Raw genomic sequence first — 26,837 nt, forward strand, 5'->3', positions numbered from 1 at the left:
CGGCAGGTGCAGAGAGGTTGATATCTGCTTCTGCAATAGTCCCTTACCTGTAAGTAACGGAACCCATTCCCACCGGCAGCTCAAATTCCTCCTCCAGCTCTTCCAAGCACAGAAAGCCCCCGTCTATAAACAAATCCCCAAACCGCTCGATCCCCGCCCACTGCCAGCCCTGAAACCCCCCCCCATCCAGATCCCCCGGAGCAAACCGATGGTTGCCACATATTGGTGCCCACACTGACACCCCCTCTAGCCCCATGTGCTGTTGTCACTGTCCCCACACCCTCATGGCTGCCACCACTACCGGGCTTGTGGAGTACCTAGTCGGCGAGCACGGCAGAGGTGCTGTTCACAGTGCCCCCAAACCCGTGTCCCTACATGAGGCCGCCTCCATAGACAAAAGAATGTTGAGCCTTTGAGTGATTAGAGAAAATTTAGATTCTGTATTTTGATTCAGATTTATAACTTTTTGAAGATGAATTAAGTCAAGGTGACAATTCTTATTGCATTTCTAACTTTTCCCAATAAAAATCACAGACCTGTAAAATTAGCTGTTTTGCTCGCTATAGATACTGCCAGACCCGCTGAGCATTTCCGGCATTTTCTGTTTATCTATAATAATTATTTTTGGCCATTCATAAATGGCTGCTATTAGCATGCAGCAGCTAACGGAAAAAGTATTTTCTGATGAAAATACTAATTTAACTTGTCCTTTACATTCACAATGACAATTCTAAATATGATGGTTCTTTTTTAAGTTACTTTCTTGAAATTCTCTCACTGAGAGGAATACAGAATGTAAGGGGGTTTTACAATGTGTTTTGTAAATGATGTTCAGTTGTCAGTAATAGCTGTAATTTCATTGCAGACAATGATAAACTGATGCAATTTCTTCAACCTCCTATAGACAAGTCATTATTTTGCATCAGCTTTATATATTTTTTTCTTTCAGCTCACAATTAGGTCCTAATTTATGGTGGTTTGACTATGCAGCATTTTGGTAAATTAATAACCTGTACCACAGAATAGTTGCATGATTGCAAACCCCGAAGCAGTGAGCTCACCACCTCTGGCAGTCCATAGGTTCCAGACAAAGAACTTCACCGTAGGAGACAAAGAGGCAGGGAAAATTGAAGGCTGAGTCAAACTGGGCCACTACCTGGAATCTTGTGGTGGGTAGTTGAAAAATAGCGTTAACAGAGCAAATGACATGTCCATGATCCTGGTGGAGAATGGAGCTCGGTGCAGGTGGGCCAAGTAAAAGGCAATAAAAATCAAATAATTTTAAAGGGTGAAGAAATCTATTCCCATTTAACCTGAGATGAAATGTGGATGCACAGACCTGTTTTTAAAAAAAAAAAACACGAGTTTAACTTGATATCGAGGTATATCAACCCTGCGGTTCATTTTTGTCTCCATGGATTTCATAGAATCCCTACAGTGCAGAAGATGCCATTCAGCCCATCGAGTCTGCACTTTGAACAGCCAAACTACCTAGGCCCAATCCCCTGCCCTTTTCCAACAACCCCACCCTAAGAGGCAATTTAGCATGGCCAATCCATCTAATCTGCACATCTTTGGACTGTGGGAGGAAACCGGAGCACCCAGAGGAAACCCACGCAGACACGGGGAGAACGTGCAAACTCCACACAGTTACCCGAGGTCGGAATTGAACCTGGGTCCCTGGTGCTGTGAGGCAGCTGTGTTAACCACTGTGACGTCCCATTTGGGAGACTTCCCAAAATCACAATTTTTTTATTTTAAAAAAAAATATTTTTTATTAAGGTTTTTTAACAACACAATTTTTCCCCTTACAAACAGTAACCCCCTCCCCGTAACAAAATAATACAAAATCTCCCTGAGAAAGATATATACATGGCAAGATTGTATATTTACATAGCTTTATAGACCCTCTCAAAGCAAACTTAATTCTCTCCAATTTTATGAACCCCGCCATGTCGTTAATCAATGCCTCCAGGCCAGGGGGCTTCGCCTCCTTCCACAATAGCAAGACCCTTTGCCGGGCTACTAGGGACGCAAAGGCCAGAATTCCGGCCTCTTTCGCCTCCTGCACTCCCGGCTCATCCACTACTCCAAATATTGCTAGCCCCCAGCTTGGCTTGACCCGGACTTTCACCACCTGGGATATTACTCCCGCCACTCCTCTCCAGAACCCCTCCAATGCTGGGCATGACCAAAACATATGGACATGGTTCGCCGGGCTCCCTGAACATCTTTCACATCTATCCTCTACCCCAAAGAACCTACTCAGCCTCGCCCACGTTAAATGCGCTCTGTGAACCACCTTAAATTGTATCAGACTGAGCCTGGCACACGAGGAGGAGGTATTAACCCTACCGAGGGCATCCGCCCATAGCCATTCCTCAATCTCCTCCCCCAGCTCCTCCTCCCATTTACCTTTCAATTCTTCTACTAGCGCTTCCCCCCTCTTCCTTCATCTCTTGGTATATTTCCGACACCTTGCCCTCCCCGACCCATGCCCCCGAGATCACCCTATCTTGAACTTCTTGTGCCGGGAGCAACGGAAATTCCCTCACCTGTCACCTCACAAAAGCCCTCACCTGCATATATCTAAATGCATTTCCCAGGGGTAACTCAAATTTCTCCTCCAGTGCCCCTAGGCTCGCAAATGTCCCGTCAATGAACAGGTCCCCCATTCTTCTTATCCCCGCCCGATGCCAGCCTTGGAACCCCCCGTCCATCTTCCCCGGGACAAACCGGTGGTTACCCCTGATCGGGGACCACACCGATGCTCCCATTGCACCCCTGTGTCTTCTCCACTGGCCCCAGATCCTTAGTGTTGCCGCCACCACCGGGCTTGTAGTGTATTTTGTCGGCGAGAGCGGCAGCGGTGCCGTCACCAACGCCCCCAGGCTCGTTCCTTTGCAGGACGCCATCTCCATCCTCTTCCATGCCGCCCCCTCTCCCTCCATGACCCACTTGCGGATCATCGCCACGTTTGCTGCCCAGTAGTAACTCTCTCGGTTTGGCAAACCCTCCTCGGTCCCTGTTGCGTTCCAAGAACCCTCTCCTAACCCTCGGGGTCTTATTTGCAAATATCACAATTTTATTGATAAGTTTTGTTTTTGTTTGGGAATGTAAATTATGTGAGGCTCAGTAAGACTATTAATATACTGATTGATTCATTTTTTGTTATTTCCTTTAGGTGTTTGAGGAAGAGCATCATATCCTTTACCTTGACCATGGTGGTGTTATTGTTGCTATCAAGGACACCTCAATCCCACTGAAGATATTAAAGTAAGAAATTATAAATTTATATCACACTGGTGATCTCAGTATTAGTAACATAGTCATTGATTTATTAAGCATTCTGTGTACAAGAGCGGTGTTAAAGAATTTTACTGTTATGTGGTTTCAGCGGTGACTTGACTTAACAATCACTCAACAAATGCTAAAGGCATCTGAGCTGATAACAGACTGACATAGTATCCATTACAAAAAGGACAGCAAAACAGAGCTATACAACTGCAGATCAATTAGTCTTACATCAACACTGGGTGTGCCTTGCTCTCTAGAAAGTATTTTGACAATATTCCACACAGAATTTACGACCTTAAAAATAAAAAGGTAAAATGAGAATGGATAAGATATTTGCTAGTTGAAGGATATGAAGGAGCAATTGGATTTTATGTTCGGAGGATTTTATGTCAGGAGGGAAATGTTGAGCAAAATGCTCAATGTTGGATCTTTATTGTTTTTAATCTACATTAACTTGAGCATGGGAACTCAACACAAAATGGTCAAATTTGCAGAGATAATAAAATTTAGGGCATTTAAAATTGAACAGGTTGCTTGGGAACTGCAAAGTGTATGGAACAGTTGCAGATGAAATTTAGCATAAATAAGTGTAAAATACTGCAAATTAAATGTAACCAACTGCAAATGAAAAGCAAAAATGGGTAACTTAAGTACTCCATGGTTGGTATTTGAGTCGCCAATGACCATGTTCAAAGGATGGCTTTTAATGGACCAGATGTTCAACATGCCAACATTGCATGGTGACCTTACAAGAAAAAGGAACATTGTACGACATAGCCAAAACATCAGAGTACAAGTCAGGGAAGCTTACACTTAAACTGTGCAGCGCCTTGGCATATCACAACTTGCTCCCCATTCTGAAAGTTAATGAGTGGTGTGGAAAAATATAATTCTGAAACAACAAATTAGTAGGTCCTCTAGATAACATATCTGTATATTCACTCACTGTAGAAGCGCCGTAATGATTCCTTTCAAGCCTTGTCTACCAAGTATTTTATTGGACTACCTTTAGATACATGGGTTTAGGTCACAAGAAGATACTGCTATTGTATCCCCTGAGTTATGCTGTGCTTGTAGTTCGAACAGCAATGTGAGTCAACTCCAATAAGAGTTATGTCTAGACTCTTATTTGCAGGAGTGCCTACACTAAAATAGATCTATGGTAGACTCATTGGTAACAAACCTCTACATCAAAGCATCCCACCGTTACTGACATCATTTTAAGGTTTTCACTTCCGGTATGTTCTCTAGAGGAGGCTGCATGTATACTTGCACAACAGCTTAACACAAGCAGACATATAGAAGATTAATTATCATCAGATTTTCTTAGTTCATTCAGTACAAATTGTCTTAATAACATGAAATAGATACCACGATACCACAAATGGAGGGTTGATTTACTGAAAGAAGGTGGCTTCAAACTAGTCTTGCTGCATTTTTGTGACTTTAGTTTTGTCAAAGACTCTGGCAGCTCTCTCTTTAAAAATCTGACTCCCTGCAGCACACCATGTTTCAAAACTTGTTTCAGTCAGTCTGAATCCCAGGCTGTATTATAACCCTCTGTGCACACCCATCAATAAATGTGATGTGGTTTCTAATTGCATAGGCAAACCACCAAATTACTTAGTATTTACTTGTCTATGTGAAATTAGCATCAAAGCTATGTTGTTAACATCTCAGTTTTTCTTTTTGTAAATTGCCTGAATATACTCCTCTTAGGCAGTCCCTCGGAGTCGAGGATGACTTGCTTCCACCTTAGAAATGAGTTCTCAGGTGACTGAGGGGTCCAATGTGTGACCTACAGTCACAGGTAGGAAAGGTGGTGGTTGGAGGAGCGGGTGGGTAGCGTGCCTGGGTTGCCACTCTTCGGCAGAATGTGCATTGCAAATCTGGGTGTAGCTCCTCAGCCACAGGGAAAAGGTGATGAAGGGGTTCTTGTCTTCCCTGTGGCCAACAGCAGGGAAATTCCTCTGTACTTTCTGCAGTCAGACTTGTCACCTTTCTTGAAGATGGTCATGATTATCGTGTCGAGATTTCCTGGCATGTTCTCCTTCTTCCAGATAAGGGAAATGAGGTTTGCACCAATAGTGCTTCTTTTAGTGTTTTGGCCGTGATTCCACCTGCTCCTGATGCCTTGTTGTTCTTTAGTTGTTGGATGGCCATTTCAAGCCAATGCCGGGTTGGAGTTGTGTGAGATGGTGGCAGGTAGCATGCTCTGGGATGCAGTTCAGGGCATTCAAATTGAAAACAGAGTCTCTGTTAAGGAGATCTTCAAAGTGGCTAGCAGTGGGGTGGGGCCTTGGGTGCTTGGGCCGTAGGCGATCTTGACTTCACTAAAGAAGCCTCACGCATTATTCGTGCTTGCCGGCTAACAGCTGGATCTCCTGCACTTTCTCCACTCACCATCTGTTCTGTAAGTCATGGTTTTTTTTGCTGGAACTCAACCTACAGCCACCTTTAGAGCTGCTTTCAAGCTCTCGAGTTGAGTTGCTGCTTCAGGCTCAGAAAAACCTTGCACTTGTGGCTTAACAGTTCCTGGACCTCGAGGTCATTCTCATCAAATCCATCTTGGTGTTTCCTGGTCAACGGACTAAGCATTTCTTCGCAGGTGCTGATTATGGAGGCCTTGAGCATAGACCAGACGCTGTGGACACTCTGCAGCATTAATTTTTTTAAATAAATTTAAGAGTACCCAATTTGTTTTTTCCAATTAAGGGGCAATTTAGTGTGGCCAATCCACCTACCCTGCACATCTTTTTGGTTGTGGGGGCGAAACCCACGCAAACACGGGGAGAATGTGCAAACTCCACATGGACAGTGACCCAGGGCCGGGATTGAACCTGCGACCTCGGTGCCGTGAGACAGATGTGCTAACCACTGTGCCACCATGCTGCCAGAATATTCATTTTCGCCACTTGGACCCTCCCCGCCAACATCAAATATAGTGTATCCCACCTTTTAAGATCCTCCCTGGCTTTCTCCAACAGTTCCACTTATGGAGACCCATCCATTCCCTTGCTACCTGAATCCCCAAATTCCTAAACCTATCCCTCACTACTGTAAATGGCATCCCCCCCTAAATTAGCCCGCTGTCCGAGTTCATTCACCAGGAATACCTCGCTTTTCCCTACATTCAATTTGTACCCCGAGAACCCTCCAAACCTCCTCAGCAGGCCCACCATAATCCTTCCCATACTCTCCAGCGGATCCGAAACATACAGCAAGCGGTCATCGGCATAGAGCGACATCCGATGCTCCCTCTGTCCCCTCATAAACCCCCGCCACTCTGACGAACCTCTAAGAGCCATTGCCAATGACTCTATGGCCAGCGCAAACAGCAACTGCGACAGCGGGCGCACCTCCCTTGTATCCCTGTGTAAGTCAAAGCTTCACTAACTCATATCATTCATCCTCACCCTCGCTCTTGGCACCACATAGAGCAACCGCACCCATGCCACAAATCTCGGCCCAGACCCAAACCTTCCCAAAACATCGAACAAGTACCTCCACTCCACCCGATCAAATGCCTTCTCCGCATCCATGGACACCACCACCTCCGGTACCAGAGCCCCGGACGGATTCATCACTACCTTCAACAGCCTCTCTCTCTGTTAATGACCTCATCGCTCCTGTCTCGCTGCTCATGGCTCCACTGCTCCTCTCTCGCTGTGAATGGCCCACTGCCTCTCTCGCTATTAATGGCCTCACTGCTCTTATCTCACTGTTAATGGCCCCACTGCTCCTCTCTCGCTGTTAATGACCCCATTGCTCCTCTGTCGTTGCTAATGGGCCCACTGCTCCTCTCTCGCTGTTAATTACTTCACTGCTCCTCTCTCTGTGGTAATGGCCCCATTCCTCCTCTCTCACTGTGAATGGCCCCGATGCCCCTCTCTTGCAGTGAATGACCCCCTTCCCCCTCTCTTGCAGTGAATGACCCCACAGCTACTCTCTCACTGTCAATAGCTTTGCTGTTTCTCTCTCGGCACAAATAGACCTGCCATCCCTCTCTTGCTGTTAATGACCCCATTCCTCTCGCACTATGGCTTGAATCACATGGATTTTTGTGGAGCTGACAGGACTGCATAGTTAAACTATGGGTAAGGTGATGAATTTGTATGTTTCTTCGGCCCGCACCACTTGCTCACAACCGCCTGAGGATACAATGCTTCAAAAATTCTAAGCTTTAAAGTAAATTTTTCTTTGTCCAAACCTTTCTGTGGATGAATAGTCAAAAAATTCTCAAAACATGAAAGGTAAATGAAAGCCGTTTTATTTGCGTTGATGGCCCTTATTTGTATGTATCTCATGATCTTGGGATTTTTATAAGCATTTTGGTTAAAAGGGCACCTTTCACTAAAGGAGGAAAGTCATAAATTAGTCGGGAATTTGTTCGATTGTCAATAGCTGGTCGTGCCCGATCTGAACACATCCGAGCACTAAAGAGAGACAAGAGACAGACAATACTGACACAGACACGTGCTTGGTTTATCAAAGTGACCTGACCGCAGCCTGGCTGCACAAATTCCAGCTGAATCTGACTATTCTCACCAGCGGGGCACAATTTCCTAGGCCACCAATAATGCACTGGACTGGCAATGCAAAATTCAGGGGGGGCATGCAACCAGCTCAAGGATCATCATACTCTTTTTTTTTTGTTCTCATCTTCCTATTCCTATGTAACGCTATCAAATATTCATTTAGCCACAGCCAGATATACCATTTCTAATCACTTCTGTTCAATCCCTAAGTCCATGATGATGGCAGGTTGTGTGCCAAGTAGATTAGAAATTGAAGTGAATGAGCGCAGCGCAGCATCACAGAAAGATGAAATAATGAATGATATTGCAATAAGAATGGATAATGAGTGGCCCAGTGCTGGGAGGCAGCAGTAAATGGTGTGTTCTGATTGTGAGCAGTGTTATGATGAATGGTAATGGAAATATTATTACGGTGAGTGGGGCACTGAAGTGAAATAACTAAATGCTTACAAATGGTTTATTTTAATTTTAAAACAGGGCTGGGATTCTTAACCAGGGATAGTAATTTAAAACATGAAGTGAATATACTTCTCCCAGTCAGCATCATTTCATCTTTCTTTCACTCAATAATAGATTTTTAATTCTAGCCTACATATTAGGAAAATATAACAATCATGTGAACCATTGGAGTTGGTACCATTATTGTCCAAAATATGAACTGAGTTGAAGTGTTTTTTTATTGGTTTTCCACCTAGATTCAGTGTGGATGAAGGATATACTTGGACAACGCACAATTTTACGAGCACTTCTGTCTTTGTAGATGGGCTGCTGAGTGAACCAGGCGACGAAACACTGGTTATGACGTGAGTATCGCAATAGATAAATACACAAGTTTCCAAAGCTAATACTGATGTGGATGTTTTGCAATTTGACCTGTAAATCTCTGCTTTGTGTTAACAGAGGTTAGTCGTTTGATTATTCAACATACTGAAAGTGTGAATGTAATTTGTCACTACACTCTGTGCTTCTACTGTGTGAGAGAAAAACTCAATTCTACTCAATTATGGGGACCATAGCGATGATAGATTGTAACAATGTCCATTGAGAGAAGATGATTGTAGAGCTGGAATACTTGTTGCTGCAGATGTGTTGAACATCAATCACAATGCATGTGGCGCCCTTGGATTCTATACTGGATTCGGTACTGGAAATTGCAATTGCATTTCATTTTTTTTTTAAAGTGGCATGGTCCAATGGTGTACATAGTATTTCATGTAGTTATGAGAAATTCCCAAAGCTAGGTTCCTTTGTTTTGTGTTCAGTCTTGTAGTAAAATATTGTTTTCTTTGATCCTTTGAAAATCCGTGAAATGTGTGAAACATGGTCATTCTACAAATTATTTTAGAGATATCAAGAGCTCAAAAAACAGGGCAGTTCTGTGTTTTAAACATATAGATATTCAGTAAATAATTCACCCCCTTCCCTTAACAGGCAAGTGGGCTCAATAAATAGAGAAAAGTTTCCTGAGTAAATGTTATCAATTTGCCCACGAATACCGCCCATTGCATGAAATGTTCATCAGACAAGTACTGATTATGTGGACAGAGAACCCATTGGGATTCTCAAGCTGCATCCTTCAGATTGCTTAGGTTGGCCCTATAGAAGACTAAAGTGTGGTACCTTTATGTGGTCAGATTAATCTGGAAGTGGGTTTCTACTAGATGTGTTCACTGCATAAGCACATGTGGCTAATACATCACCACATCTGCAGATACATGAATCTTGTGGTATAGATGAACCATATCGCTTTAAAAGAGGAAGTTCCAGCATTTTTGGCCCAATGATAAAGAAGGACTGGTAACACATTTCCAACTCATGGTGATCCCATGCACCTGCTGGTCTTGTTCTCCTTGATAGTAGAGATCATAGGCTGGATTCCCCAAAAATGAGGCTATGTCCCCACGCCGGTGTAAAAACGCTGGCGTTTCACTCCAGACTTCCCTGAAAAAAATAAAGAGCAATTCACTTACCTTCAGGGGGCTGGCAGGGACCCGGAGTGCCCATAAGGCGGCGCCCCCCCCCCCTGCCCCCCCAATGCTTGATCGTCCGGGCGGCCGCGGACTGAGTCCCGACCGGCCGTACGTGGTGAGAACCACGCCGTCGGGAATTCGGCCGGTCGGGACCGGAGTATCGCTGGGAGGGCCTCTGGCAATGGCCCCCCAGTCGTGCTGCGTAATTCACGTGCGAGCGATTCTCCGGGAACCCGAGAATTGTGGGAGCGCTGCCGGGCCCGATTCAGGCGTAAATGTCGATTCTCTGCCCCCGCGCCAAACGCGATTTCGGCGCGGGGCTGCGGAGAATCCAGCCCCATGGGTTTGGAGGGGCTGTTGAAGGAGCATTAATGGGTTGTTGCAGTTCATCTATGTTTGGACCAAAGCTGTAATAAGCTCTGGAGCTGATTGCTCCTGGCCGAACCTGAACAGAGCATCATGAGCAGGCCGTTAGTGAGTAAATATTGCTTGGAGGATTTAAATCACTTTGATGATTGAGAGTTGATTGATGTTTTTTTTTACAGAGGACATTCCTGGGCTTTATTGGTTAGATGCCAGTGCTTCTAGCTGTGTTGACTAAAGGCTCACTTAGTTCTGCAGCACATACCTTTGTTGCTACAGTATCAGGGCCTAAAGCTTTTGCTGCATCAGTCAATCAACCATTTCTTGATATCATGTGGAGTTAATCTAATTGGCTGAAATCAGGCATCAGTGATGGTGAGTGTGGTGTTGGGTGTTCTGACACACAGATGAGCCAACACAGTTGCATATGGTACAACGCTTCTTTATTTAAACTCACTATTTACAGTTTGGTCTTTGCACTCTGCACGTGGGGGGCTCCCTGCTTGTGGTGTTTCAACAGCTCTTTCTTGTTCCCTTCTCCCCAGACCTACTGACCCCCAGGTGTCGTGCTCGTGCTTTTTATGTGGTTGGTGTTCTTGTCTGTGATTGGTTGTGGTGTTGTGTACTCTGATTTGCCTGTTAGTGTGTCCATCATGATGTGTGTGTTTGAATATCATGACATCCCCCCTTTTTACAAAGATATGTGCCTACGTGGTATTAAATATGATCGTGACGTGAGTGCATCTAAGAGTGTGTGCGTGCCGTGTGCAGCATGTGTCTATGACGGAACTATGTACATGGGGCGATGTCGAGTGCGTCACATGAATCCAGTTGTACCATAACATAACAGAAATACGAACGAGAGAAGAAGAAAAAAAAACTTGAACAGTTGTCCAGTCAGACGACATCTGGAACGATAAACAACAACAGGTTATCATGTAAAATTGTGCAACTTATTAAACATATGAACTGTATTATAAGTCCATTCTAATGGGTTTGCGACGAATTCGGGTTGACCGCCTCAAGGGTGGATCAAGAACCACCGGCTGCTGTGCAGGCATGGCCATGGGTGGCGATGGAAAGGGCGTGATGTGCGGCAGCTCCACAAAGTCATCCTCGGAAGCCTGTTGAGGATCTGGCGTGCTGTGTGGCTGTGAGCGTGGAAGTCGGCGAAGGGCGCGCCGATTGCGGCGACGCACGGAACCATCCGGCATGCGAACCAGGAACGAGCGGGGAGCCACTTGTCGGAGGACTTCGGCCGGTGCTGACCAGCCACCATACGGTTGATGGACGCGTACTTTGTCTCCGGAGGACAGGGGGGGCAGGTCCGTCGCTCGTGTGTCGTACCGACCTTTCTGGCGATCACGCTGCAGTTGCATGTTCCGAAGAACCACCTCATGGTCTGTTGTCGGTGCCAGGACGGAAGGTACCGTCGTCCTGAGGGAGCGACCCATTAGTAGCTGCGCTGGCGAGAGGCCCGTGGATAACGGGGCCGATCGATAGGCCAGCAAGGCAAGGTTAAAGTCCGATCCGGCATCAGCCGCCTTGCACAGGAGCCGCTTTGCGATGTGGACACCCTTTTCAGCCTTCCCGTTCGATTGTGGATGCAGAGGGCTGGATGTCACATGAGTGAAACCATATGCTGCGGCAAAGGACGACCATTCATGGCTGGCAAAACAAGGTCCATTGTCTGACATGACAGTCCTTGGAATGCCATGGCGAGCAAACGTTTCCTTGCAGGCCCCAATGACTGCGGACGACGTCAGATCATGGAGAGGCATGACTTCCGGGTAGTTTGAGAAGTAGTCTATAATGACAATGTAATCTCTGCCGAGCGCGTGAAATAGGTCAACACCCACCTTCGCCCAGGGGGACGTCACCATCTCGTGTGGTAGAAGTGTTTCCGGAGGTTGCGCCGGCTGAAACCTCTGACAGGTTGTGCAGTTGAGCACCATGTTGGCTATGTCTTCATTAATACCCGGCCAATATACCGCCTCCCGGGCCCTTCGTCTGCATTTTTCGACGCCCAAGTGGCCTTCGTGTAGTTGACGAAGAATCATCTGGCGCACACTGTGTGGAATAACGATCCTATGCGATTTCATAAGGACCCCGTCTATATTGGTGAGATCATCTCGCACATTATAAAACTGGGGGCACTGCCCTTTTAGCCACCCTTCCGTCATGTGGCGCATCACTCGCTGCAGCAGAGGGTCAGTCGCCGTCTCTGCGCGTATGTGGGCCAGACTAGGATCATCAGCTGGCAGATTTGCTGCTGTCAGAGTCATGTGTGCCTCAATTTGACGCACGAACCCCTCTGCATCTGGTGGTGTGCTCACTGCTCGGGAAAGAGTGTCCGCCACGATGAGTTCCTTCCCCGGAGTGTAGATCAGTTCAAAATCGTACCTCCTGAGTTTAAGTAAGATGCGCTGGAGGCGAGGAGTCATGTCGTTCAGGTCTTTGTTAATGATGTTGACCAGGGGGCGGTGGTCAGTTTCGACCGTGAATCGTGGCAGGCCATACACATAGTCGTGGAACTTGTCCAGTCCAGTTAACAAGCCCAGGCATTCTTTTTCGATTTGCGCGTAGCGCTGTTCGGTAGGGGTCATGGCTCGTGAGGCATACGCAACCGGGGCCCATGATGACGTGCTGTCTTTTTGCAGGAGTACCGCTCCAATACCAGATTGGCTGGCGTCTGTTGAGATCTTTGTAGGGCGAGTCGTGTCAAAGAAGGCCAGCACTGGTGCCGTGACCAGTTTGTGCTTGAGCTCCGCCCATTCCCGCTGATGCGATTGGTGCCAGTTGAATTCCGTCGATTTTTTTACGAGATGGCGCATGTTTGTTGTATGAGAAGCCAGGTTGGGAATGAACTTCCCAAGGAAGTTGACCATGCCCAGGAATCTTAAGACAGCCTTCTTGTCAGCCGGTCGTGGCATGGCTGTGATGGCGCTAACCTTGTCTGCATCGGGACGGACCCCGGACCTTGAGATGTGGTCCCCGAGGAATTTCAGCTCCGTCTGGCCGAAAGCACACTTCGCACGGTTGAGACGCAGGCCATTTTGCCGTATGCGGGTAAAGACACGTCGAAGACGATGCATGTGTTCCTGCGGAGTGGTGGACCAAATGATGATATCGTCCACATATACACGTACCCCTTCGATGCCTTCCATCATCTGCTCCATAATGCGGTGGAATACTTCAGATGCCGAAATGATGCCGAATGGCATCCGGTTGTAGCAGAATCTGCCAAAAGGGGTGTTGAATGTGCATAGTCTTCGGCTGGCCGGGTCCAGTTGGATCTGCCAGAATCCTTTGGACGCATCCAATTTAGTGAATATGTTGGTTCGCGCCATCTCGCTGGTGAGGTCTTCTCGTTTCGGGATGGGATAGTGTTCCCGCATGATGTTGTTGTTCAGATCTTTTGGATCTATACATATACGGAGCTCGCCAGAGGGCTTCTTTACACAGACCATGGAGTTGACCCATGGCGTGGGCTCCGTGACCTTGGATAGGACCCCTTGGTCCTGAAGAATCTGCAGTTGTGCCTTGAGGCGGTCTTTGAGAGGCGCAGGAACCCTGCGAGGTGCGTGAACGACAGGGATGGCGTCCGGTCTGAGTCGAATCTTGTACGTGTGTGGCAATGTCCCCATGCCTTCAAAAACCTCCTGGTTGTGAGCGAGGAGGGAATGGAGATTCGCGTGGAACTCAGCATCCGGGAAGTCGGATATCTCATCTGGAGAGAGAGACATAATGCGCTGTACCAGGTGAAGGACCTTACACGCTTGTGCGCCCAGTAACGAGTCCTTTGATGAGCCCACAACTTCGAAGGGGAGTGTGGCCGTGTACCTCTTGTGAGTCACCTGTAGCTGGCAAGATCCTATGGACGGGATAACGTTCCCGTTATAGTCAACCATCTTAAGCCGGGATGGTGTGATGGGTGGTTTGACCTTCATGGCCTGGACTGCAGAGTAAGCAATCAGGTTGGCGGATGCGCCGGTGTCCAGACGGAAGGCGACGCGCGATCGGTTGACCGTCAGGGTGGCACACCACTCATCGGCTGGATTGATGGCATTGACCTTGTTGACATCAATGACGGCAACTCGGAAGGCATCCTGGTCATCTGCATCACTTAACTGGAAGTCTTGATGCGTGGGCTGGACGGTCCTGACTCGTGTGCGAGGTTGTCGAGGATGCGCCGGATCCATGGGTTGAGCCGCACGACAGCGGGCTGCGTAGTGGCCCATCATGGCACATCTGTTGCACTGTCGGTTTTTTGCAGGACATTGCCCTTTTAAGTGTAGACCTCCACAATTGCTGCACGTCATGACGTCACGGCGTTCGTTGCGCCACTGCGCATGCGCAGTGCGATCTTGCGGTGGGCGCGCCTGCGCAGTGCGTCCCTCGTTGTGGCCGTTATTTTTGGCGCGCACCTGCGCGGGAGACCGCGAAAAGCGCGGGAAGCGGCCGCTGTCGTCCGGGCCGTGGGGCGGGAAGAAATCGACGGCCTGGATGCGTTCGACGTCGTGGGCGGCCTGGCTTGCCGATTCGACGGCTGGGGACCCCCTCCGTGCCAACTCGGACGCCTGAAATCGGGCAAAACGGCAGGTAGCATTTTCATGGAGGACACAGGCTTCCACAGCAGACGCTAAGGTGAGGCTTTTCATTTTAAGAAGCTGCTGGCGTAGGCCACTAGAGGCAACGCCAAAAACAATCTGGTCCCTGATCATGGACTCTGTAGTGGTGCCGTAACCGCAGGACTGCGCTAGAATCCGGAGGTGCGTCAAAAAGGGTTGAAAAAGCTCCTCCTTACCTTGCAGGCGTTGCTGAAAGATGTATCTTTCAAAACTTTCGTTTACTTCAACTTGAAAGTGCTGGTCCAGTTTGAGGATGACCGTGTCATATTTGGCCTGGTTTTCGCCTTCTTCGAACACCAGTGAGTTAAAGACATCGGTTGGGTGCGGGCCTGCGTAGAAGAGGAGCATTGCAATCTTCGAATCATCCGAGACATTCTGTTTTTCGGTGGCACGGATGTACAGGTCAAATCGCTGCCTGTAGAGCTTCCAGTTGGTGCCTAGGTTCCCCGTGACTTGCATCGGCTGCGGTTTGCCGGTGTGGTCCATGTCCAGAATGGCAGGTTAGTAGGCAGGTATCGATCCACTCCTGTACCATGTGGTGTTGGGTGTTCTGACACACAGATGAGCCAACACAGTTGCATATGGTACAACGCTTCTTTATTTAAACTCACTATTTACAGTTTGGTCTTTGCACTCTGCACGTGGGGGGCTCCCTGCTTGTGGTGTTTCAACAGCTCTTTCTTGTTCCCTTCTCCCCAGACCTACTGACCCCCAGGTGTCGTGCTCGTGCTTTTTATGTGGTTGGTGTTCTTGTCTGTGATTGGTTGTGGTGTTGTGTACTCTGATTTGCCTGTTAGTGTATCCATCATGATGTGTGTGTTTGAATATCATGACAGTGAGGATCTCAAGATGAGGCTGAAATGAATCAACCAATGGCTGAGGATGGTTGAAAACCCTTCAGCTTTCCCTTTTATACTCGGGTTCTGAGCTCTGCCATAAGTGAGGGTGGGGATATTCACAGACCCCCGCCTCTTCCTGTTAGTTTAATTGTCAACCACTATTCATGACTGGACAGAGCTTTGATCTGAGTCATTGTTCTGGGATTGCTGAACTCTTATTTACAGCATGCATGTAACACTGTGATATATCCTCACCATATTGGTACCTCATTTTTAGCTATACCGGTGCTGTTCCTGGTATGCCCTTCTAAACTTCTCATTGAACCACTGTTCGTCATCTAGCTTGACAGTAATGATAGAGTGAACAATACACCAAGTCCATAAAGCTGAACTCCTGAGTTGTGAAAACCAAGCTCTTAATATTCACACCTGGGACTTAAAGCAAATTCTTCTTTTCTTCAAGATTTCAGTCTCTCCCAGAAAACGCTGAACATTATGTAGAGGTTAATTTATACTAGTAGTAAGGCTTAAATGTAATAAACTTTCTCTCTAAAATAGACAGCTGGGGCGAGATTCTCCGACCCCCCGCAGGGTCAGAGAATCGCCAGGGGCTGGCGTGAATCCTGCCCCCGCCGGTTGCCGAATTCTCCGGCACCGGAGATTCGGCGGGGGCGGGAATCGCACTGCGCCGGTTGGCGGGCCCCCCCCCCAGCGATTCCCCGGCCCGAATGGGCCGAAATCCCGCAGCTAGAATGCCTGTCCTGCCGGCGAGATTAAACCACCTACCTTACCGGCGGAGCAAGGCGGCGCGGGTGGGCTCCGGGGTCCTGGGGGGGGCGCGGGGCGAACTGACCCCGGGGGGTGCCCCCACGGTGGCCTGGCCCGCGATCGGGGCCCACCGATCCACGGGCGGGCCTGTGCCGTGGGGGCACTCTTTTCCTTCCACCTTCGCCATGGTCTCCACCATGGCGAAAGCAGAAGAGACTCCCTCCACTGCGCATGCGCGGGGATGCCGTGAGCGGCTGCTGACGCTCCCGCACATGCGCCGCCCGGCAATGTCATTTCCGCGCCAGCTGGCGGGGCACCAAAGGCCTTTCCCGCCAGCTGGCGGGACGGAAATCAGTCCGGCTCGGGCCTAGCCCTTCAAGGTTAGGGCTCGGCCGGTCAAGGGGTGGAGGATTCCGTACCCTTGGGGCGGCACGATGCCGGACTGATTTGCGCCGTTGTTGGCGCCGCTCGGCGGACATCGCGCTGCTTATGGAGAATTTCGCCCCAGATTCCTTGGCCGGGATTCTCCGAGCCTCCACGCCAAAATCGCGCTCGGCACGGGGGTGGAGAATGGGGCATCAGACCCGCGATTGGGTCCAACGCCAGGACGTGAACCTCTGGCGACAGGAGAATCGGCGATAGTCGCGCATTGGGTCGACGGAGCGCCAGTCGGGGGGCCGTTGAAAGGGGCCCCCGTGGTCATTCTCCGCGGTCGACCGGCACGCCGAGTTCCTGCCGGCGTGGTTCACATATGGTTCCACCCGACGGGAGCTTGGCATCATGTCTGCGGTGGCCGTCCTGGTGGGGGGCAGGGGTATCAGTCTCCGGGGCAGGGGGGCCTCCACGACGGCCAAGCCCACGATTGGGGGCCACCGATTGGTGGGCGGGATCTGGGGGGGACATACATTCTACCGCGCCGGCCTGCTTTGTGGGTCCGCCATGTCGTGCGGGGCTGGCGTGGAAGCGGCCGCCACACGCATGCACGAACCCGCGTCCGGAAGTGCAGGGCAGCGTATCAGCAGCCAGAGCTGCTTGGAGCACTCTGGCGCCGTGCTAGCCACCTATGGGCTGCGGAATCACTGGGCCAAGAGACCCGTTGATGCCGGAGTGAAACACTCCGGCGATTATGCTGGCGTCAACACTTAGCCGCTGTTTTGAAGAATCTTCGCCCTTATCTCTCTGTTTTGTAGATAGATTTAGCAAATGTATCACCGATCTAGAAAAAATATGTAAGGGAAAGGAAGTGAGCTGTCATTCCATTCTCCTACCCCTTGCTCTATTTGAACCCTCAGCTGCACTTGAGAACTTCCTTAAACACCTTAATGGACTTCATGCTGTGCCCAAATTTGTTTTTGAAATAGAACAATCAAACAAGGTCCCCTTCCTCATCGTGCTAGTTGAGAAATCTTCCAGCAGTTCTCATCTGAAAATTAAATGAAATGAAATGAAAATCGCTTATTGTCACAAGTAGGCTTCAAATGAAGTTACTGTGAAAACCCCTAGTCGCCACATTCCGGCGCCTGTTCGGGGAGGCTGATACGGCATCTACTGTCTACTGCAAGCATACCTTCACTCAGGTGACCAGAGGCTCAGGACACATGCAGTACTCAGCAGTGTGAGCAGCCAGGAGCCCGTAAGTAGCACCAAAGGGGTGCATTTAAAACACACAACTGCAGCAATGGTGGTCTGACCAGGCCGCCCTAGTCCCGAGGAGGACACCCTGAGTCCACGGACTTGGCAGCAAGTTGTTCTCCGCTACTGCCCCCAGCCTGGGCAGGCAATCCCCCAGCAAGCCCGACAATCATTGAGGCTTTTTTAGAGCCTTAGAGGGTGGAACATTGTTACGGAGAGGTGGAGCATGAATTATCCAACCGGCTAAGTATATTAACGTTTATGCAAATGACGGTTCTGCATGGATCCGCCGGCGCAGGGTGCAAACCTCGATTTCACCGCCAGCGTGGGACCGGAGCATGGCATTGGAATTGGTGCTGGACGCAAAACGGATTTTTTCCCCCAATTTGAGCAATTCTCCGCCTGATCGCGATTCTCGCTTCCGGTGTCGCGAAGTGGACAATTCAACCCAAGCTTTCTCACAATTTGAGCAACTGAGGAAGCTAGTGATTGCAAGCTGTTACTGTCCTGACTTTGAACCATATCGCCGTCCCTTCACTGTAAAACCTGGAACTCCCTCCCTAACAGCACTGTGGGTGTACCTACACCACAGGGACTACAGCTGGTGGACCACCACCACCACCTTCTCGGAGACAATTAGGGACGGCCAATAAAGTGCTGGCATTGCCAGCAGTATTGACATTCTGTGAATGAATATATTAAAAATCATTAGCAAAATTTACCATCTTTCTGCTTTTCAAACATGACTTCTGCTTTTAAAAAAAAGGAACCGTTAGTTAATAGTGTGCTCAGGAAATTGATAGCAATGCCTAATCTAAACAAATTGGAATCCAGACTTGCTGAAGTGCTGCCACTGAAACACTTGTCAAGGGGGGCCTTATGCACCCTCAGCATGGCCAGACCTGGCATGTGCAGTTATCTCTGAATTCTCATGTTCCACGTTATTGGATTCTCTGACTGTTTGTCAGCATTATGTTGAAATATCCAATTGAATCAAATTGATCGACTTCTTTTTAAACTGCTGCCATCTTTCGGACTGTTCATAAAGTTCCTCTAGCCAGTGACATTAGGCTGATCTACACAACACGCGCTCCCTGCATACTTCAGTTGTATGTGAAGCCCCGGGGCTGATAATTACCCTTTTTAGTTTTTATAATTACAGCTTGTTAATTGCCAGGCATCACATTTTGAAGTGTGATGGTGCTTTTTGAGCTTATTTTCTTGCGAGATTGGTTGAAGATCTTGAGTGTTCACGGAAGTGCTGACGTCTGTGATGAGCTGCTAGTTCCTGGGCCTGAGTTTATTTGTGGAGCATTACAGTTTCCGGATCCTTTGTAAAGTCTTGGAAACAAATTTGTCTTATTTGTGGGAAATGTTTTCTATTGACGATTGGAGGAAGGACACCAGGGGTGGGATTCTCCACTCCCGTGCCGAAGTGCCCACGCCGTCATGAACGCCGTCGAGGTTCACGACGGCGCGAAGCGTCCCCTATCCCGACCGATTCAGGGCCCGATAATGGACTAGGATCGGGGCCGCGTCATTTACACGCGCCAGGCCTTTTCGCCGCATACATGACGCGGCCGGCGCCGCATAACTGGCGTCACCCGCGCATGCGTGGTTGCCGTCCTCTCCGAGTCCGCCCCTCAAGAAGATGGCGGACGGATCTTGCGGGGCCGTGGAAGGAAGGAGGTCCTCCTTCAGAGAGGACGGCCCGACGATCGGTGGGCACCGATCGCAGGCCATCCCACATTTGAGGTACCCCCCGGTGCAGGATTCCCCCCCCCCTTGCAGGCCGCCCCCCCCCCCCAGCATTCCCGCGCTGTTCCCAACGTCAGCGACCAGGTGTGGACGGCGCCGGGGGAACCCGCCGTTTTGGCCTGGCCGGTTGGCCCATCCGGGCCTGAGAATAGCGGGGGTGCCGGAGAATCGCCATTTTGGGTGTCTCAGGTGACTCTCCGGCCTGTGGCCCGCAGAACTCGACCGGGCCGTTCCCTCCGCTTGGGAGAATCGTGGGAGGGCGTCGGACCGGCATCCCGGGAAATTTTGGCGGCCCAGGCGATTCTCCCAACCGGCGCAGGAGTGGAGAATCTCGCCCCTGGTCAGTAATCTTTTGTGTGATGAAGCAAAAACTATAATTTCATCCCTAACCATTTAATAATCTGAACTGTCCCCAGATGAGAGCATGCATCCTGCTTTAACATGCGTTACTAACCAACAACAATCAAGAAATCAATGACGATTGTACCTATATCTCACAACATGCAGGTCCGTCAACACAATGTGCTATGGAAATGCATAAAAATTCATCAGTATTTCTTCCAAGCTCTCTTCCTTACTCTCTTCCAAGCTCACTCGCCACCCCGTCCAAGGCCCTCATGCAAACCTTGCACTCATGACCAGCCAGCGTACAAGGGGTTTCTTTAATTATCAATTAATCAGTTGTTTAAGCAATTCATAGGCAAAATTGAGTTTAATGCTACCATGCACCTGGTATATGGATGACGAAGAGCTAAGAAAGTGCTTCTGAGGAATCTGGGGCGCGATTCTCCGACCCCCCACCAGGTCGGAGAATCGCCGGGGGCTGCCCCCGCCGTGTCCCGAATTCTCCGCCACCAGAGATTCGGCGCGTGCCGGTCGGCGGGAATCGCGCCGGTCAGCGGGTCCACCCCCGGCGATTCTCCGGCCAGCGATGGGCCGAAGTCCCGCCGCTGTCAACCCTCGCCACCCGGCGTGGATTAGACCTCCTTTTGAACGGCGGGACAAGGCGGCACGGGTGGGCTCTGGGGTCCTGGGGGGGCGCGGGGCGATCTTGCCCCAGGGGGTGCCTCCACGGTGGCCTGGCCCACGATCAGGGCCCACCGATCCGCGGGCAGGCCTGTGCCGTGATGGCACTCTTTTTCTTCCGCCTTCGCCATGGTCTTCACTGTGGCGGAGGCGGAAGAGACCCCCTCCCCTGTGCATGCGCGGGGATGCCGTGAGCGGCAGCTGATGCTCCCGCGCATGCGTCGCCTGGCGAAGTCCTTTCGGCACCGGCTGGCGTGGCGCCAAAGGACTTTCCCGCCAGCCGGTGGAGCGGAAACCACTCTGGCGTGGGCCTAGCCCCTCAAGGTGAGGGCTTGGCCCCTAAAGGTGCAGAGAATTCCGCACCATTGAGGCGGCCCGACGGCGGAGTGATCTGCGCCGTTTTTGGCGCGGGTAGCGGACATCGCGCCAGTTTGCGGAGAATCCCGCCCCTGAATTCCCATGCCACATTGTGTTGACGGAACTGTACGTTGCGAGTTGTAGGTACAATCATCATTGAGTTCTTGATTGTTGTCACTGTCTTCAGAAGCCAACACCTCTGGACAGATGGAGGGAGAATAATAGCAGTTCCGCAGTAAGAAGTCTTTGGATGACAGGCTGCCTGCTTCACCATCACAAATGGAAGAGGGGCAGAGTTCAGGGAGGAGGCAAGGACTAACAGAGGGCAGAAACAGAAGGATTCCACAGAAGAACAACATACTGAGGGTGGTGGGGACCAATTTTGATTCATTCAACACCAAATACAAAGCTGTCGTAAGACAGTAAGATGGGCATGATATTGCATTTTTAAAAACTCATTAATTGAAGCAGATGGAAGTTTAGCTCGCACCTGTGTTTTTCTCTCAAGTGTTTCTGGCCCGGAATACATGTAATGGCAGTGATAGCCCTGTCTGTGTGCTACAAACTGGGTGAATGAGCAATTAAGGCTGAAATTTTCCAGCTATCTTCCAGTGGGATCTTCCGGTCCCACTGGAGTCAGTGGATATTTGAATAGCTCGCTGCATCCGGTGTGGTGGCTGGGGGGACCCGCCAGAGCAGGGGCGGAATATCCCAACCTAAGTATCACTGGTAGGATTCACCTGTATCAACATCTAGCATTATTCTTATCCCACAGGCAACAATTTCAACATACCAGTGAGAAGGACACACACTGGAAACAGCAGAGTCCTTTAATATGGAGATTGGGGTCTGCTCATGGGCCTGAGTGGGGAAGTGATTGCGGCTTTACTGACAGATCAAATAAGTGAAAGAGATATTGGCCAGAAGAGGCCAAAAAAAGGAAGTGTTTTTAACATTTTGTATAATTTTCCTTGTGGGGGGTCAGAGGCAGCAGGCCCTATATATGAAAGTTTAGCATTACTCTCTTCCAAGCTCATTCCCCACCATGTCCAAGTCTCTCATGCAAAACTTGTGCTCATGACCAGCCAGAGTACCAGGGGTTTCTTTCATTTTCCGCACCGGCTTCCAACTGCCCAACATTGTGCTTCTTCAACAGTGCCTTTAACATAGTAAAATCACCTAAGAAGCTCTACAGTAGCATTACCAAACAGCATTTGTCACTGAGCCATACAAGGAGTTATTAGGACAGGCGACCCAAAGCTTGGTCGGAGGTAGGTTTTAAGGAACATCTTAAAGAAGGAGAGTGAGGTAGTGAGGTGGAAATGTTTTGGAATGAAATTCGGGAGCCAGCTGAAGGCACGGCCCCCAGTGGTAATGATGATTGGAGATGCACAAAGGGTCAGAATTGGAGGAGCGCAAAGGTCTTGGGGGTGGGGGGTGGAGGGGGGGGGGGGGGAGCAGTTGAAGCGAGGTGAAAGCGGCAATGTTAAAAGATATGAAAGTGGTTGGTTGTAATGAGGATGTGGGATTAGGAAGCTCAACTCAGGATCGAATAGGGTATTAAGATTGTGTTAGTTTGGTTCAGCTTCAGACAGCGGTCAGGGGAGGGAAATCTTCCTGCTGGCATTGCGTGGAGATAGACTTACGAGCCTGCACATTCGGCTTGGTGTAACATGTACCCAGGCCTCATGCAGCTGAGATCAGGGTGGTTTTTCTCAGTCCCTTACTGAATTGAAATGAGGACTTTTCTCTCAGACTTGAATCTTTTTGTACCCTAATGAAATGCATGAGTTTCTCCTTAAAAAGCTATTTATAGAACCAAGCTCCTAGCTATAGTCAAAAATACATCTGTAATGAATTCCTTTTTATGCTTTATAATTATGCATTTTATTCAGTCGTGCTCTAATTTTAGAGTGGTATTGTTCTAAAAAAATAAATTCCCGTAGCTATTTACTTTGTAGTTTGTTCGAATAACCCTGAGTCAGAATATGTGCTTATGTTGTACTTTCGTGAACTGCTTAGTTAGCTCAATTGTTTTTAAAAGATCTTAAGAACTCTGTGACCGGCAGGAAATCATGCCAATCGTGGTAGTAGTTTATCTTTGTAAAATCTGTCACCCTCATTTTGAGTCTTGGTTTAACCGGAAAGTTTCCAAACAGAAACATTTTAAAAGATTAAACAGTTACATCATCAGGTGTTTATTTTGAGATCACTTGAGATTTTGACAGACAGATGGGAAAGTGAGCTTACTTGTGTTTGACTGAGTCTTGTCATTTTGATGTATTCTAAAAATAGTTCGGCAGGGAAAAAGGATTAATCTTCACACGATGAAGGATTATTCTAAATGGAGGTTCAAGTTTAACAAAACAAAATTTACATGTGATGGACACATGCAATCCCCCGGCCATTGAATTGCTTCCTTGCTGCTTTTCACGTACAATAATGCTTACTAGGAAAGGAGAATTTTCAAGCGTGGAAGATCTTGAAGAATTATCCATGTAACTAGCAAAGGCTTTTAAGTTAAACTTCCCCTCTGGAATATTCCCTAAAATTTTTATAATTAACCTTTATCTTTTTGTTTGACTCAGAAATGGTCTTCTACCCTTCGTGAATACTCCTTTTTTTATTCCTTTTGGAGTAATTGGTGTTGTTTTTGCTTCGTTAGAGGTTGCAGCTTATGTGTCAGAGGGTGGAATAGAAATGGGAGGATAAGTCAGAAAAATAGCCTTCTCTATGGTGGCAAAATATAATTAAGATTTTAAAAACCAAGACAGGAATGCAGACCATTGAATTTAGAGAGGGAGAAGACATATACATTTACTGGGCGAGATTCTCCGACACCCCGCCGGGTCGGAGAATCGTCGGGGGCTGGCGTGAATCCCGCCCCCGCCGGTTGCCGAATTCTCCGGCACCGGATATTCGGCGGGGGCGGGAATCGCGCCGCGCCGGTTGGCGGGGCAAGCCCCGCGATTCTCCGGCCCAGATGGGCTGAGGTCCCGCTACTAGAATGCCTGTACCGCCGGCGTAGATTAAACCACCTACCTTACCGGCGGGACAAGGCAGCGCGGCGGGCTCCGGGGTCCTGGGGGACTGGGGGAGGCGCGGGGCGATCTGGCCCCAGGGGATGCCCCCATGGTGGTCTGGCCCGCGATCAGGGCCCACCGATCCGCGGGCGGCACTCTTTTCCTTCCGCCTTCGCCACGGTCTCCACCATGGCGGAGGCGGAAGAGACTCCCTCCACAGCGCATGCGCGGGGATGCCGTGAGCAGCCGCTACCGCTCCCGCGCATGCGCCGCCCGGAGATGTCATTTCCGCGCCAGCTGGCGGGGCACCAAAGGCCTTTTCCGCCAGCTGGCAGGGCGGAAATTAGTCCGTCACGGGCCTAGTCCCTTAAGGTTGGGGCTCGGCCCCCCAAGATGCGGAGGATTCCGCACCTTTGGGGCGGCGCGATGCCCGACTGATTTGCGCCGTTTTGGGCGCCGGTCCGCGAACATTGCGCCGATACCGGAGAATTTCGCCCACTATCTATCTTGGAGATGACCTTTCTAGATTTACATATTTTTTTTAAATGATAGATTTAGAATGATAAAATCAGATTTTAGAAAAAGCAGGGAGCAAAGTGGAAGGGTATGTTGGAGTCTAATGCACGACCAATGTGGTAACTTCACTGGTAACTTTAATTGCAAGTGCAAACCCGCATCTCACACATAAACATTGGCTCTGAGGTTACATTTTGTTTTTGTTAGCCACTTACTTGAGCCAAACCCTCTACCCACCATGAGCCAAACCTATATACACCTCTCAGCAGGAGTGGAGTAGCAGTGGGAATTCAGGCTGATTCCCTCATCTTTCCCACTGACTCCAAAGATATTGCACCTAAATCATTTGAATTGTGATCAACAATGTTAACACAGGCTAGTGATTGAATTTAGGCTCTCCTTTGTTTATGTGGCACATTTTACAACATAATGCTTGGAGTCTTTAACCACAAATCATTTGCAATTACAAAAATTCATGCTCCTTTTTTTAAATAGAAATTTAGAGTACCCAATTATTTTTTTTTCCAATTAAGGGGCAATTTAGTGTGGCCAATTCACCTACCCTGTACATCTTTTTGGGTTGTGGGAGTGAGACCCACACAGACACGGGGAGAATGAGCAAACTCCACACAGACAGTGACCCACGACCGGGATCGAACCTGGGTCCAACAAAAACTCATGCTCCTAACATGATTTTTGTTGTAGAAGGAATAAGGAGGGTCTAATTAAAGTGGACTTGCTGTTAAGCAGAGAGTAACCTGTACTGATACTTGTAGTAGAATAGCTACAACAAAATAGAGATTCAAATTCATTGAGTAAAAGCTGGATTTTCAATATTTATGGAGGATGAAATAATCTCCAGACAACGCAGAGGATCAGCATGTTTATGTACTAGCATGCCATCGGGTGGTCAGATGCAGGTTTGTGTCATTCCGCTAAGTCTCCTTCTGCAAGAAGACACTGGTAGCAGATCATCAAATCAAAAGAAAAATAATCATGATTAACTCATAAATATAAGTGAAAATATGCAATCTAGAAGGGATATTTGAAGAGAAGTAACGGTTAAAACCAAACTTTCAGCAGTTATTTTCTCATTCTGTTTATAAGGAATAAAGATTACTCATTACTCTAGTTTCTTTAACCTGTAAGTTTCACCAATGAAGCAACCATCACAGTGGAAAGCAGAAACCCACGGCAAATCCAAATGTGATTAGCTCAGTTGAGATATTGGACAATGCAGGGCTTTACTTAGTCCAACCTTGCATTTTCAATAAAACCAAGGTATTCTCCATTTAGTAAAGTAATCTGGGGTTGAATCGAGCAGAAAAATAAGGTCATGCATTTGCAGAGCAAGTTTTCCCTGGTACAACAGACTGGCTTGTGACTGTCTTGTCTTGACTAAAATTAGAGGTTGCTCCTCATTAATGTGAAACCACAGGTAAGTTTAAAAATATTAGTTCTGCAGGTTTATCTTGCCATGTGTGCTGACAGCATCTGTGTACTGCATGGACAAGTTTTATCTTCTGTTTCATCAATCAGTATTCTTGGTTAGTCGTGTCAAGAACAACATATCCAGGCATCAGTTTCCTGTTGTTTATTACCTCCCCCAAGTGGTATATTGCAAAAATGCATTTCAACGATATCGGAGCTGATTTGCAAATGTCCTTCAACAAGTCAAATTGCCAGGGCGACTTTCAATGTTATTGTAAACATTTTTTCTCGGGCAAATTACCAGCTGAACATAGCGAAGGAATGTTACTGAAGTTCAAAAAGAGCACAGAATTTCAGAGAACGCTACAGAATGCTCACATTCTCCACATTAATTGTCTACACATGTAAGAGATATCGGCAAATGGAGTCACATCCTGTCTTTAATTCTTCCTCAGTGCTCCCCACCCCGATCCCTTCCATCCATGACCAGTACACTTAGGAAAAGTGACTGTCGGTTCTCTAAAGCAAAATGTGACTAAAAATCCCAACAAAAATAACACGAATAGGGATATAATTGTGATAAACTCAGAAATGCTTTGACAATGAGTCACCCAGACTCAAAATGTTAGCTCCCTTCTCTCTCCACAGATGCTGTCAGACCTCCTTAGATTGTCCAGTATTTTCTGTT

General features: G+C 48.4%; 1 protein-coding gene across 5 annotated transcripts in view; it reads left to right on the forward strand.

The window, feature by feature from the left end:
* Nucleotides 1-26,837, forward strand: part of sorcs2 (sortilin-related VPS10 domain containing receptor 2) — a 963,142-nt gene that overhangs the window by 831,290 nt on the left and 105,015 nt on the right. For all 5 annotated transcript variants that reach the window (XM_072495949.1, XM_072495950.1, XM_072495951.1 and 2 more), the window contains exons 13-14: nucleotides 3,185-3,276; nucleotides 8,531-8,638. In XM_072495949.1, coding sequence (XP_072352050.1) covers nucleotides 3,185-3,276; nucleotides 8,531-8,638 — 200 coding nt within the window. The remainder of the gene's footprint in view (nucleotides 1-3,184; nucleotides 3,277-8,530; nucleotides 8,639-26,837) is intronic.

The sequence above is a fragment of the Scyliorhinus torazame genome, chromosome 3, assembly GCF_047496885.1.
Source record: "Scyliorhinus torazame isolate Kashiwa2021f chromosome 3, sScyTor2.1, whole genome shotgun sequence".
Taxonomy (NCBI): domain Eukaryota; kingdom Metazoa; phylum Chordata; class Chondrichthyes; order Carcharhiniformes; family Scyliorhinidae; genus Scyliorhinus; species Scyliorhinus torazame.